The 16,087-nt window shown below is 35.1% G+C and overlaps 1 protein-coding gene across 3 annotated transcripts in view; it reads left to right on the forward strand.

The window, feature by feature from the left end:
* Window positions 1-16,087, forward strand: part of LOC145671277 (uncharacterized) — a 92,322-nt gene that overhangs the window by 8,115 nt on the left and 68,120 nt on the right. For 2 of the 3 annotated variants that reach the window (XM_081740220.1, XM_081740221.1), the window contains exons 2-3: window positions 7,004-7,124; window positions 13,747-13,953. In XM_081740220.1, the coding sequence (XP_081596346.1) occupies window positions 7,008-7,124; window positions 13,747-13,953 (324 nt within the window). In that variant the 5' untranslated portion in view covers window positions 7,004-7,007. The remainder of the gene's footprint in view (window positions 1-7,003; window positions 7,125-13,746; window positions 13,954-16,087) is intronic. The other variant, XM_081740222.1, reaches the window with a different exon arrangement.

Consider the following 16,087-nt stretch of genomic DNA (forward strand, 5'->3'; position numbering starts at 1 on the left):
ATCACTTATGCCCAGATGGCATGCGTGGATGTAAGGGGTTACGATGCGCTTGGGACACAATACGCTGATTTTGGTGTGGTCGGACTGAATCGACCGAAACCTTGACGCGTCTGATTTCTGTCACGTATCCATTCAGCCCAATATGGACCCACTGTCACATCGACTGCCCCGCATGCCTGGATAATTCCACCAGCCGACCACATTTTGATCCACAATAAGGCCCCTTTCAAAATCTGTCAAATGCTGTTAACATCGTCACATGAGCACGTGAAATTCCCCGCCTTCAGAGTGTTCACTAACCGTCTGAAGCTACGTATGCCTCTTATATACTCCGATAGTATGGTTTCGTGGTGACAACACTAATGTACGTTTTAGTGTTGGATGGAATGAGTTTTAGACGTCACAGATCATTGAAACTCCAGTCGTTTACATACCCGCCGATGGTATGCACGAAATTACGTTGATATCGGACCATTCCTTCTAGATACTTAATTTCGATCAGGTTCAGTCAGTGTATTATTATCATTAATGAAGATTATATAATTCAATGCTGCATCTGAAATCATAGAAAGGATCAGACAAGAAGCACGTATGACCAACAAGCTGGTAGCAGGGATGTGGGTTACGAAGGGGGCGCCAGGTAAACAAGGTTAGGAACCAGTGATATAGAAGATCGATTCGGAATTACACTAGATCTCACTCTTCTTCTTGCTTCTTTCCCTTGATAAATTGTTGCAGATTATTCAGTATTGTCAAAAGTATAGTTGTAATGTCCATTAGTTTGTACACTTGCAAATGTTGCAAAGTAACACTTACTGCAGGGCAAATAAACAAACACGTTTTGCTAATATATTAACCTATAGAAAGTTATAACCAACTAATACACCATATTAAAAGAATTTGATAGTACGGGGAAGACTGGGTAAAGGCTTTAAAGGTTCTAGTTTCGCCAGCCGTTTCAATAGACCCTGTAGTAGTCAAGTAATTGTTCGAGTAATGTTTCTCAGGCAATTTTGCTTCCAGTATTTTGAGTGAAATACTCGCAAAACTATTCGTTCGTAAGTTATAACTGGGCTGCGGTAGCTCAGTGCTATAGAGCTCACCTTTGGCGCATTATGTTTCGGATTCGGTCCCAGCACCGCAAAGTTAGCTTTTGTCCACAAACATTGTGCACATCGTTTTTCTCTGGGTTTTCCCGTTCCTCTCACTTCATTCCACCATTTTGTTCTTTAATATAATAACTATTTCCCTTTGCCTCGGAGAATAAACGCGGGGACGTTAGACTAAAGAAACAATTTGCAATGTCATGTGCACACCACGTGAAGGAGTTTGGTTTGTATGGCGCGATATTTTCACAATCTTGAAACCAGAAGTGGTTGTAGAATTCTATCACTTCTAGTATGAGAGAGTTAAGGATGAAGATAAACTGTGTTCTGGTACTCTTAATCGATTGCAGAAATCCGCTTTTTGCTACATATATTAGTATTTTTGCTATAGTGATCAATGTTACAATCGAAAATTCTATTATTTTCGGTTTGAATACCACCTCCAGCAACGAACTAAATTCCTAACTTTTGACTTTTTACACCCTTGTCAAAATTTAAGATTATCCAAAGAGTAGTTCTTGAGATTTTTCTTGTCTCCCGGATGGACACACGGACAGATTAAATATCTAAAACAGGGTGTCTATCGGTCACGAAAAAGTCACGAAATCAGAAAACGGTCATGAAAGTCACGAAAATGTCACGAAATTGAGCGTTTGGGTCACGATTGTTTTTTTAACTGTGCAAATGTAAGTACAGATTGGAAAATTTTGTTCTATAAAACGTAAAAATTCACCACCTAAAATGTCTATGGTCGGCTTTAGACGCTACCAAATCGCAAGCAAAGTACGTTTCTATCGCATAGATGAAAATTCGTCCTAATTCGCACCCGAATTCGCTATTGAAAATGTTAGGAAATTTTATGATTTGGTAAAGAAAAGGTCACCAAAAAGTTACGAAATTTCATTTTGGAATTTTAGTAGACACCCTGTAAAAGAGTATTGATAAACCAAACTCCTTGTAACTAACAACTGAATACTTAGTAGCAAAAAGAAACCAAATTCGTGTTGGCACGCAGAGGTGCTCACCCTAATGTAAATGCACTGAATCTCAAGCTCTGTACACTTCGTGAGATTGAGATGGGGTTAACGTGAGTTACGAACCTGTGATTTCGGGCAACTATGGAGTGACGATATCGTTTCTTCTGGCAACAAAAAGATATATATAAATATCTCGATGTTATCAATAATAAAAATTAATATAATGTATGTATATACTGGTATATATATATATATATATAAACTTCTTGTACTGCAACGATGGATGCCCTGTAATGTGATACGTTTAATGTAGATGCTTTATGAAAACATTGTTGAAGAAGATCGGGAAAATTTCGGCAATTACTAAATAACGCGTGTACTGAGATTAACCCAAATGAATATTTATAATCAATGCGCCAGTTTAGTTTCTTAAGTTGTCACCCAGTGTTCTAATTTTTAATCCAAAATTGAGTGGAAACAACTGATAATAATATTTGGAGAAATTTTATGCTTTGCTTCCTTTTTTCTGTTTTTTTTTTTTTTTTTTTTTTTCCACAAAAAATGCTGAAAATCTCAAAACGTGAGCTTCAACATGAAATTTCAGGAAACGCATTTATACATGAGTTTCAACCGTGCTTAATCGTTGTGAATGACTGATCTTGGGCTCCGAATCATAACGTTGCAGTTGCGCAGACCATCATGTAAAATAAATCCTTGTAGCATAGGCCACCCTCTATCACTTATCTCGCTTTCAAGGGCTTCACTACCGGCACCGATAGAAAATACGCCTTCTTAATCGGTAAATAATGGCAGGTTTTCTCGTCTAATTTTAAAGAAGCTTTAGATTTGGAAGAAACAGTTGTTCTAGTGATGTTAAGAATCGTTAAATGTCACGATGAGTTAGTCCAGGGCGAGAATTCCAAAAAGTACCTAGGTATTATAAAAATCTGATTCTTTTTCTAAATGAGATCTATGCAATTCCAGTTCACTTTACAACTGCACTTCTTACTATTCTGCTTAAAAAAAAATTAAAAAAAAAAAAAAAAAAAAAACTGGGACTTTCAAAATGTGTAAACATTTTTCGGGGGAAAAGATTGCTACATGATTTAGTCGTTTAATACAGAAAAATCCAGAAAATCTTACGGAACGTGCTTCATAGGGGCTAAGGAGCCTGAATTAGACTAGGGTAGCAGAACACGTGACAAACAATGGGCTTACATTATGAAGTGAGGAATAAAGAGATTTCGGATCTGTACTCACTCCCTCAGCGATTTTCCATACTACATAAAAAACAGGCAGATATAGGGATTTAGAGTCTAAAATGCGATAGAAATTAACTGAATATTAGGTTAATTAATATATAATACTTGTTTCTTATTTTCCAAATATAGTGAGCTCTTGTATTCAATTTTCATCTAGTGACTTTTAGCGTGTGTTTTGCTTACGTATAGCAACCTGATAATAGCGACCAAACAAAAGACAAAAGCTATTTTAATACTGATTAAAGCTAAAATGTTTACTAGTAAACGCTATAGAATATATATAAATAAATAGGGACTGACCTTGTATTTAGAAGTTAATTTTATTACCACAACCGAGAAATTTTATCCCAAAAGTGGTTAAGTGAAGCATCCTGTGCATTAATTAACATCAAATTAATCCTAGTTCCTATCCCATCCTAGTTAGACTATAACAATAACAGTAAAAACTAAACTATTGAAACATTAACCAGTTTTATGTTCAAAATAGTTTATGTGAGGTTTATTTTACATGTAAAATGTTTCTGTCAAGTATTATTAATTACTTTAGATCATTTATACGTTTGTTTTTAGTACTGAGACTTGGATCTACAGGTTAATATGTGAATCTAACCACATATACTTCTGGCGGGAGTCGAACCTGGATCTCCTACAACAAACACAAAAACATGAATTATTAGCCACAGAAAATCTCTCCAAAGTCGTAAGTTGGACTCAGGCCCATATTTATGCATGAGCCACAGAGCCAGGACGGAAAATTTCCAGGGGTGGCACAAACTTGAAATTGAGGTATGGTATGCGAAAGAAAGAGGCTGTCTAGAAGAGAGTAATGTAAGGAAGATAATGATGGGGAAGAGCGGATTATATGTTCTGGGACTCGAACCCAAATACAGAAGCCTTAGTTATACCATTACCTGAAGTTCGGTACGCTATACAAGTCCGTAAAAATCACCAGTCATTAATTACCGGTGAGTTCCTTTCACCAAATTACTGGTGACCTAAAGGAAAGAAAGAGGGAGGAACCTTATAGAAAATAATAGTAATAAATATCCCGTTCGATTCCCAATCGTGTCTGCATGTATCCTTGGGAAACTATAGCGATGGAACAGTACAAAATTAAAGTATGGACCTGAAACAAAAAATATTACACACTAGTGACGTAAAAAAAGATTTTGCATGGAAATTTAATGATGAGCAAAGAGCTTCATGCAAACTTCGTGGCATTTACTTGCGCTAACGGAAGTTATACTTGATATTAACACGTACCGTCAAATCGGGCTACTATGAACATGGGCGGCTTCTTTGAACAAAACTGCGAAAATGTTTCAATCAAAATTTTCATGTCCTGAAAAGTCATTTGCGGCTCTTTTGAATATTGCAAGCAGTAGTTTGGAATGTTCTGAATTCAGCCGTAGCATATCTGTAACCTTTACTAACAATCATGTATGTGGAAAAAATTAAATATGGGCTGTTTTTATTATTTTTTGCGGCGACCAGAAAATTGTGTCTCTGGAACTCGGGTTAAAAGCATTAACTGCCTAAATTAGTATTACTGATAAAATCTCATCCACTATCTACCAATTCCAATAGGTTCTATTGTTATCTAACCTATATTCAAATTTTGGTGAATTTTTGAAAATCACATATTTTAGGTAACAAATGAGACTACTATGAACAGTTGATTTTGGTGGGTCTAAAAATCAGTTCACGAGTAATAGTACGGTATATTCTAAAGAAAGGTAAACGGCATTATGTTGTGTAAGTCACAGACAAAGAGAGCTGCGATTGCGAAGTCAAGTTTATGCGCATTAATAAAACAGGTACCAGTATGACATTCTATTGGCCCGAAAATGTAGACAGCGATGTGGTTTGTACAGAAGACATTGTTCAGATGCTACCAAAGCTCATTCTTACTAATCGAGGGCATCTTAAGTTTGGTGGCATCTCTTTTGAAGGTTTCAATTTGCAATAATTGCAAGCATGTTCCAATTGTATATAAGGGTAAATAGTGCTTTTTAATCGTAGCAAAAAAAAAAAAAAAAGTTTGTGTTAAAACTTCTTTGTTAGATTCATATAAAGATGTGGATCTCTTACTACAAGAGAGACTTCTTAAGTGTTAAATATTAAAGTTACAATAGTACTACGATTGACATCAACCTTTAAGAAATATTGGATAAGTACATTCAACTATATAATATATACCAAATTGTTCATAAAACTCTCCACTTTTCAACTCAATATCAAAGAATACCATACAGCTCATAGGTAGAATTTTATAACAACAATTAACATTATGTTCAAAGCAGCCCCAGTTATAAGGCTACTTTGATTTTTTTTTTTTTTTTTTTTTAAGCCGAAGATATTATCTGACAACAATAGTTATCATACAGAGTTATAGTACTCTTTTGTGCCACGGTTTTAAAAATATAACATTAGGCTTACAGTATGTTGTTCACAAAATATTTTAAAAAATGAGCTTTATTCGTATCAAAGTAGCCCCATTTGACTGTAGTAAATGAATTTTCACAAACACTTCCTATTAAGAACTTTGTTTACTCATTATCACTTAGATACCACTGATGTTAAAAAGAAAAACAATAGAATATAGCGTTTTCTCTCACGAAAAATTACATCATTTTTATTTTTTAACACTTTCGTGTTATTCTTAATATTTTTAAAGTAGAAAAATGGCCCTGAAAAAATAGTAACGTACACAAAATTAACGCATAAGAACAAATTTCGGAAACACAAACGCGGAGCGCACATGAAAATGTTTTAGAACAACAAAATTTTCAGTTTGGGTAATTTTCGTCTTATTAACGCTTCACCAACATTCACAGATGCTTGCCCTTTTCATCCTTCATGTAGCTTGGCCAAAAACAAAAAGGGCGGTTGTCTCGCTACTTCGTCATAATCATGGACAAAACCGAAGTAATCGGACATGTAGTTCTTCAAAATACTATCTAAAAATTGGGTTAATTTCCTTTAACTTTTCACTGTCATGCTTTTATTTGCTTTTAGCATTACAAATGCACTTTTTAAAATACTGTGTTCCCATAAACACGACACTTTTGTAATAATACGTAAAATACACACTGGATAATCCTACGTCACAACAAAGGGAGAGGGTACATTTTCGTGATCTGTAGGCGTCTGGGGAGACGATTACATCATTGGGTAGGATTCCACATCCTAATATAGACTGGTATTTAAAGCAAGCGAAATTCTACGAAAGCAGAGGCTTCTTATTGATTCAGATCTACGAAAATTCAACAGCGTATAATATCCAATTTGACCAAGATCTGTACTGAAAACTGTATTGGTACCATAGCGCGACAACATATCTGAACGCGAATAACGAACAAATAGTGGGAAGGTCACAAAATTTTCTTGTACCGAGCAGCGTAAAATACCATAATACATACGAGCTTGATTTTTTTTTTTTTCCACTTCCATTTAAATATTAATTCTATCTCAAATCTTCTACACCAGTATTTTGATAATGAGGAGGACGAGATTTTTTTTTAAAATTATTATTATTATTATTATTGTTCGGGGCGGCAAACTGTTAGTATGATCCTAGTTGTATTATTAGCTACTACTGCAGTAATTTTGTCTTTTTTTTTTTTTTTTCTAATCGTTTTTATGTGTTTTCTCATAGAAATATGCTGAAGAAACCGCAAAAGAAGGCATTCCAGCCTCCTATTAAAGCAGCAGACGGCAAGGATGTTTCACCTACGAGCAGTTCCGGGAAGGAAAAGCAAATCAAAGGCTCACATGAAGTAAGTAACTTCGTATGTTTCGTTATTATTTAATAAAGCTATTCGATTGGCCCGATTAGTCAGATCTGACGTCGATTATCTGGAAGAAATCTTCTTTCACTACAGGGACTGATTCACGTGCGAGAAACTTAACTTCATGTAAATTGTAACAGAACTACTGTTTGACTTCATATATAATTTCTTTCTCATTCACAAAATCTCGTCTTGCCAAACGTTTGCTCGTCTGTCAGCATCAAAAAGTTTAAAAAATAGTTTTCAAAAAAATGTAATGGAATTATTACGCGTAACTAAAAGTTGAAATTCTGATTCCTGGAAATTCCTTGCACATTCAAGATCTCGACTCACCAATTATAGCGTTTTCCCTTCATGGTGTAAGGCTTTCTTCACTATGAACAATCATGAGTTTATGAAATAAAATAGAGTTGGTTGGATGGTTATTTAGGCATGATGAAAACAAAGGCACGGGCCAAGGAACATCTTAGCAATGCTAAGCCAGGACACCCTCTTTTAGGTTTTTCGAAACATTAAAAAAAAATGTAGAGACAAGAATAAAAGAGTAGGACTTGTTTTTGAAGATTGGTCTATTTTTCTAAAATATCCGAAACTTAACATCAGGTATAGGTTGGTTAAGCAAAGCTTGGGAGACTGAAATTAAAAAATACATCCAGTATTGGTACGACAATAGAAATATTAACATGAGTTATCAACCTTCCGTGCCTGAACAAAAGGACACATTTGAGGCCTCCAGTCCATAGCGTGTCACACTACCATTTGATTTGTAATCGGCAGGAATCAACAAGGTGTTTCTGCACTGTTCAGCCCCAGCGAATCAATTCCTTTATATTTCCTGGATGTCTTTATTATTTTTCCTTCTGTTTTTAACCTCAGTGAACAAGGTCCAAGGGAGAGCTGAAAAAGTTTGAAAGCACAAGAGAGTATCAGAAATCAGAATTTCAGTTAACTGAACTATTTATTAAAATTGCTGAGTGTGTTAGCATAATGTGTAATGTAAATTCAGAATGTGCAAATATGAGAGTTAATGTCTGAAATGATAAGTAACAACTACATAGATGATAACAAGAGGATAGATATACAGGAAATATTTGTTGACGACATCAAATACTTTCGTTAGGTGATAACCAAAACAGCTTGGCCCGCCATATGGAATAAAACGATTGAATATATAGTTATGTGCTCACAGATTTTCGCAGATTTTGCAATTCGTTTATACGCTAGGAGGTGCTCATTTCTCTGTCTTGCATTGAAGCGCAGAGAACTTTGTAAAAGCCAGGGATGCGTTTTAAGTTATGTTGTGTGAGAATGTTTGCTACTACAATAAATTTTGCTTTGGTCGTGATGTATATGATTTTTAACATAGATTTTCCTTTCCCTCATACAATCCCAAATACTCTGTATTTGCACTACAGAACAATTTTCATTGGCGATTGCTCAAAACAAATCATTCTTTTATCACTCTTAAGGGTCGGTTGTGCGATATTATTGTCCTAAATGTACATACCCCAACAAGATATAAAGATGACGATACAAAAGACAATTTTTACGAAGAATCAGAACGGCCCTCTATATGAAAATTCTGTTACGGAATTTCAGTGCGAAGGTGGGACGAGAGAATATTTTCACACTGATTACTGGGAACGCAAGTATGCATAAGGAAAGTAATGACAGCAGCGTTAGACTTGTGAATTTTGTAATATCCAAAAACCTTGTGAAGAGTACCAAATTCTTACATCGCAACATTCATAAATATATTTGGTCCTCACCAGATGAGAAAACACGTAATCACGTTTTAATAGATAGAAGTATGCAGTCTACCATAATTGATATTCGATTGTTTAGGGGAGCTAACTGTGACATTGATCACTATCTAGTAGCACCAATGATAAGAGAGAGGTTATCGTTGAAAAAAAAAAAAAAAAAAAAAGGAATTATTCAACATCTGAAAACGAGCGGTTTAATTTGAAGAAATTAGAAGAGGACCATGCGAGAAGAGAATACCAGGTGTCGAATAGATTCTCTGTTTTAGCAGGTTTGAACTAGACTAATGTGAATACTTGTGTTAAAATTAGAGATAATATTAAAATTTCGTAAAAAAAAAAAATAAAAAATAAAAATAAAAATAAAAATTGGGGCACGCGGAAGTATATAAGCAAAGCATGGCTCGAGCAGGAATACACTAAATTTGCAAGAAGTAAAAGCAGGCAAAACTATGTTGGCTACAAAATCCAAACGGTATAAGCACGCAAAATTTCGCTGACATTAGGCGGGAAACTTCCAGAAGTTTCAGAACGGACGAACGCGATTGTTGAAAAGCTAAAACTATTTAACCTGAAGATAATAGTAGAAGAAAAAGTATTCGAGACATATATAAGGGCATCAACAAATTTAACAAAGGCAGTCAATCTCGCGCTTATATATTAAAGAAAGCCGATGAAACAGTTTTTTGTCGATTTGCTTAATACGCAACCGAAACGGAACCGAACAGGAATGTAAATTGCTATAAAAAAAATTAAAGAAACACAAATCTTCGGGTGTAAACGAAATTCTGAAGGGGAAAAATTGTGGAATAAAATACACAAATCATTCCGGAACAAGGAGGAATTACCACAGAGTGGTAAGAATCATTGTTCCAATCCACCAGAAAATCGACAAAATTGATTGTATAAAACTGATCGACCAAATATTTACCAGGTGTCAAATACTCGAATAGAAATGAGAATACAGTAGCTTAGTATATCATCTATTTATTGATTTTAGAAAGGCCTATGTCTCATTTAGCAAGGAAACGTAGTACAACATTCTTACTGAATTTCGCATATCGAAAAAGGTATTTTAATAGATGTTTAAATAAATGCCAAAGTAAAGTTCAAGTAGAAAAATACTTGTCTACAAGCTTTCACCTCGAGAACGGACTGAAACAAGGAAATCCGTAGTTGCACCATTATTGTTCATTTATATATATATATATATATATTCTTTTTCTTTTTTCTTTTTAAATACGCTAAAGGAAAAAGCAAAAGATAGCAATGAGAGCCTAGAGCTGAATGGTACTCACCAGGTTATGGCGTATGCTGATTATGCAAATCTGGTAGGGGATGATAGAATAATAGAAACAAATGCAACGGTTTTATTAAACGCCTGCAGGGACAAGGGCTTAGGAGTAAATAAAAAAAAAAAAAAAAAAAAAATGGAAATTCGCCGTAATCGTAATACTGCAAATTATGAGTACGTTAAAATATCAAATATTACGTTCAACAAAGTGGATACTTTCAAATGTCTAGGATCAACAGTAAGACCAAAACCATATCCACGAAGAAATCAAATGTCGACTGAAAGCAGGAAATTCGTGTTATTATTCAGTCCTATATCTTTTATCGTCGCAAAATCGAAGAATTTGAAGCTTAAAATATATAAAACGATAGTTATACCTATTGTGCTGCATTTTTGCGAAACATTGTCTCTTACTTTGATAATATAACACAAACTGAAAATATTTGAGAGTAGAATCCTGAGATGAATATTCGAACCCTAGAGGGACAGGAATGGGGATTTTCGGAAACTTCATAACGAGGAGACCATAATTTATACCATTTACTAACCATGGTACTAATCCTGAGTCTAGAAGGATCAAGTGGGCAGATCGTGTAGCCAGAATGAAAGAATGTAGGAACGCTTTCAAAATTTTAACTGGAAACCCAATCGGAAAACGATCATTAGGGAGATCTAGGCGTAGATACGACAATATTAAGATCGATCTCGGAGAAATAGGAGTACAAAGTAGAAACTGGATCCAGTTGGCTAAGGATAGAAGTCAATGTAGAGCTTTTGTGAATACGGCATTGAACCTCCGGCTTCCATAGGCCATAGAGTTAGATTGCTCAGAACAATTGATGGACTTCATTCTTGGAATTGGTACTTGGCATAATCGAGATTAAATTCTGTCGGCTTATATAATTTAATATCTTACGTTTTATTATTGAGAAAGCAAACTTCATTTTAAACTAGATGTATTATCTTTTTGTTGCAAGCCACAAACATTGCTCTCCCCTGGTAAATTATGCCGTGTACTGATCCAAAAAACATAATGCACTCTTTTCCCCTAAAGTTCGATTCTGACTACAAAGACTGTTTGTGACTAAATGTCATACTTGTTAATTGGAAGTATATTTGAGTGTTACTGTGCATAAATGTGGTTAAAATAAATTGCTCTTTCTGCTGTATTGATGATATGGAACAATGACATTTTCAGTCGACATTATTATTATTTTCCACCAGGGTGGATTGATTTAAATCAGGATTTAAATCGCTTGATTTTTTAAATAAAAATCGTTGATTTAAATCAAATTCCAAAATAATTTAGTGTGAAAATAAGTAAAGTCCCGTTTCTGTCTTGCTATTTCGATTATGGAAGATGATAATCATAATACAATGATACTCAAATGTACAGTTTGTACAGCATAGTATGAAAACAAGTGTCATGCAGAAGATGATTAGGGAAAATCCCGTTTTGAACGGGTAACAGGGCAATCCTGTTTTCTTCTCTTCGTAACATAGGGTTTATATTGTAAATCGTTAACTATTCCAACGGGGAAATCACCATCGACATTTAAGACGAAGATCCTTTTGTGTGCGCATCTATATATTTGTTCCCAGATAATAGGGCGTATTTAGAAGTCTTCTATCCCTCTCCGAAATTTTTTTAGATTTTATAACTTTAGGCAAAATTTATGTATTTCGTGCCGCAAGCTAGTTACAATTTCCTTTAAAATATGCCCCTGCCAAATATCAGTAACTTTTGTGGAAAAAAGTGTCACTTTGGTAAGCGTTGCTGTACTTTTTCCTTAACGCTTAACCTTTTAAATTATATCACCTATTTGTAGGTGATAGGATAAAATCTTCATTATTCGATTAAAAAAGTACAAATAAAGCTTTTTACTTTATTTTTTCAAGACTGAAGGCATTGTAGAGCACGTTGCATATGCTTTCACGCCTCTCTGCGTCGAGACATAGGATGTGATGACGTCATAAATGTAAAAAAGATATGTTTGTGCCTATTTTTATTATTTTTTGGCGAGCCTACACTTTGCATTCAGAAGACTAGAATTCTGCACACTCGTTCAGTGCACCGTTAGTATTTTTCAGATGATTTCAGATCTCTGGGTAAAAACAGGGGGGGTTCTGAGGGGCAAAAATGTAAAAAAAAAAAAAATATTTTTAACAAAAAATAGCTTTCTTCGCGACTTTTCTGCCTAGGATGGAGACGTATGAATGGTACCACCTGAAAGGCTGTTCTATTCTTAAGAGAATGATGTACGAACCATGATCTTAAGATAAATAGGGATGTCTCAGGAAATCGTTACCTGAGATCCTGTTTTATACGGGAATCTGGGATATTTGGGGATATTATTTTTCGCGAGCTTACTTTTACATCAAGAAGTTTGAAATTTTGGACACTCATTCACTGCACCCCTTAGTATTTTTCAGATTTGTTTCAGATCTTTAGCTTTAAACAGAGGGCTAAAAAGTAAAAAAGGGGATATTTCTTAACAGAAAATCCCTTTTTTCGTATTTTCCAGCCCCAGAGAGCCTACACAATTGAGACATTTGAATGGTACCGTTTGAAACTCTGTTTTATTCTGAAGAGAATAATGTACAAATCATGATTCTAGGATAAATAGGGATGTCTGAGGAAATATTTATATTACATCCGGGTCATCTGGGGTATTGTGGGGATGTTCTTAGCTCATTGTTAAATATTTTTCCCGCCCTTACTATTCAAGATAGAAGCTTGAAATTTTCTACACACATTTAGTACACCCTTAGTATTTCCCAGTTGATTTTGAGATCTGTGCGTTAACACAGGAGAGTCCAGAGGGGATCAAAATTTGAAAAAAAAAAATCAGAAAAAATCCTGACTTCTCTCAAAATGTTCCGCTTCAGGGACATGATAAGGAAAATGTGAATGTTACCGTTTTAAAGGCTGTTCTGTTCTGAAGAGAATGAGGTATGAACCATGATCCTAGGATAAATAGGAATGATGCTTGACTGAAAGTCTATAATTTACCCCCCCCCCCCCCCAAAAAAAAAAAAGGCCATAATTTAAAATTGTTAAGAAACATTGTTTAGTATTGATATAGGTTAACGATTGGGGATTAATTCAAAATTCAACCCCAATACTTTCACTTAAATGACATAATTGGCATTTAATACTAATTCGTAATGCTTTTTCTTCAGTTCACGACTTGTATTATACGAGGAGAAAGATTTGATTTAAATAAAAAAAAATCAATTTTAAAAAAATCTATTTAAATCAAAAAAGTCATCAAAAATGATTTTTTTTAAAAAAATCATGATTTTTTCCACCCTGTTTTCCACCAAGGCCCTCGTGTTTTACCAAAGTGTGGAAATAAAAGAATTTTGATCTAAGATATGCAAGTTATTTATAATCAGAAGTAACGCTACAAATTTTTGATATTATTATATCACACGTGGCTTCTATGTTAGAAATTTCACATATATTGTATCGTAAAGGTGAATTTTCTGACTCATTATATCATACTCTTGTTGTTCTGAAATGCCATAAAACTGTGCGTTTATCTTACAGGTAAAGTCAATGAGAGACAGTGCTAAAGAAACTTCTGGTAACGTGACCAAGCCGTTAGTTTTGCAGAAGAAAAATGTGAAAACTCCCACTAAGAAAATACTAAAGACCCTCGAAAATGTAGATGAGTCTTGGAAGAAGGAAATTCGGAAAGATGACTCTCATTCTATACAAGATGATGTGACTAAGAAACCTCAAATGAAACCCAAGGTAAAAATCGTTCTGTCAAAATCAATAGGAGATGCACCCAGAAAGTAAGTTCCAATGAACTGTAAAATTAAAAATGAAATGAAATCCTTGAGTTTTACGTCAAGGCCAAAGGAGACCGTGATGATGAGCAATGAATGAAATGGTGGATTGAAGAAAGTGGAAGGAAACGGGAGAACCCGAGGAAACCACGGATATAGTGTTTGTCCACCACGAAGTTTACTTAGCGCGAGCTGGAATCGAACCAGGGACCCAATGCACCAGAGGTGAACGCTTTACCACTGAACCACCGCGGCCCCAATTGTAAAATTAAATCTTTCAGTTTAGTTTAACGTTCTACGATTATGCCCTTTAGGCTAACGGAGACAGATGATTAAGGCAAGTGTATGATGATGAAAGAATTGGTGGGATTAAACGGGTGTACCTTGAGAAAACCCACGGACTCGGATGTTGCCCATTACAAACTTATTTGGCTGGGGATCAAACTAGGTACCCCACGCACCAAAGTAAGCTCTCTATCACTGAGCCATTGTGCTTTTTGTTTGTTTGTTTGTAAGAAGGCATGGTAATAAAATGAAAGACGTGCTCAGAAAAAAAAAAGATTTTATTCAGAAGTGAGTGACAATAAGCGCGAAGATATATATGGTGAAATAATATTACTAATGTATAAAGTAGTTCGATAATAGCACTGATGAATTCTTAGAGTGCACATGAACATGACGATAATCTTAAGTTTGTGCCTCCTTGTGGTGAACTGAGTAAATTTAGGGTACTTTTAGTTGGTGAAATGTGTTTTCATGTGTTAATTTCCTTGGGCTTCCTCCTGAACGCATAACTATCGAATCCACGACGAACTTAAGTACAAGAAATTAGCACTCTACTATAAAGAAACTATACTTTTATAACGTTGATTTATTCTTAGGAATGAATAAAATTCGCTTCGTAAGGTCGGTCGGTGACCCAAACATGAGAATATTAATTAGCTCATTACCTCAGGCTGCAAACAATATCAATAATATTGCAAATTAGTACACCGCAACTTTGTACTAAGATATTCAAGTATATTCAAATAATTGATAATAAATAAATAGACAAATAGCTTTCTTTTTAAAGAAGCCTTAAATTCTGTTACTTTTCGTATTCTTTGTGTTATTAGCAACGTTGTACACATTTGAAAAACATACATCATATCTTTCACTAAACCATTTTCCTAGTGAGCGGCGCATTTATATTGCCCTGTACCGACGTATGACGTACAAACATGGTGGCCATTGTTTTAAGCGCATGAGTAGCAGACCGTAATTCATTCGCAAATGTCGACTAGTTAGAATCATCGCATGAACGAAAGGAAGTGTTCTGCTTAATATTTTTAGAGCAATAAAGAAAAATCAGTTTAAATGTCCATTGGCGAATGATGTTCATCTACCTCAGTTCTCTCACCATTCACTCTGAGTAGTTGCACTCGGGCCATATGGCCATGTGTTCCCCCTCCATTCCTGCGCAAACGCGTTCCGTCCTGATCATACGTGTCGATCCTCGTAAATATGGTGCAATTTTGGCAGTTAAATCGAACATTACTAAAGGGACATACATTTCATCATATTTAAATAGGACGTGTGCTCTCGTTTCAACAATGATCGATTCAATCAACACTTTGATAATTTATAGTTCTAACCAAAACCTTTAAGTTTCTGCTATTTGTTGAGCGGAAAAGTTTTGAGAAGCACTGTCTGGTAATGAAAAACAAGGTAGTTGGTAATAGATATTGAGGTGTTGAATATGGTTTCTTATTTGATGGTAGTTTATATATTGAAAGATGGTATTGGAAAATCTCTAGGTTGTTACTCAATAGGTATTAATGGTGTTGCAAGTGTATTTATTTATTAACAAATGGTGCAACACAGTAGCTGCATTGAGCCCACGCATCATGGGTGCATTGATATCTTTGTTTCTGAAATCATTCTTGCTGAAAGAATTGGGTGTATCCAAGATGAAGATCAACGCATTAGAAGAACAGGTAAGGCAACTTCAAGACAGGAGGCAGCATTCGATTTTAGAAAATAGGGGTGGCTTTAGCCTTTGCGAGGCCTAAAGACAAGGAACTGGCGGTGTTCGCTGGTTGCATGATAGAATATAA

Source organism: Thermobia domestica, chromosome 15 (genome assembly GCF_964235325.1).
Source record: "Thermobia domestica chromosome 15, izTheDome1.hap1.1, whole genome shotgun sequence".
Taxonomy (NCBI): Eukaryota; Metazoa; Arthropoda; class Insecta; order Zygentoma; family Lepismatidae; genus Thermobia; species Thermobia domestica.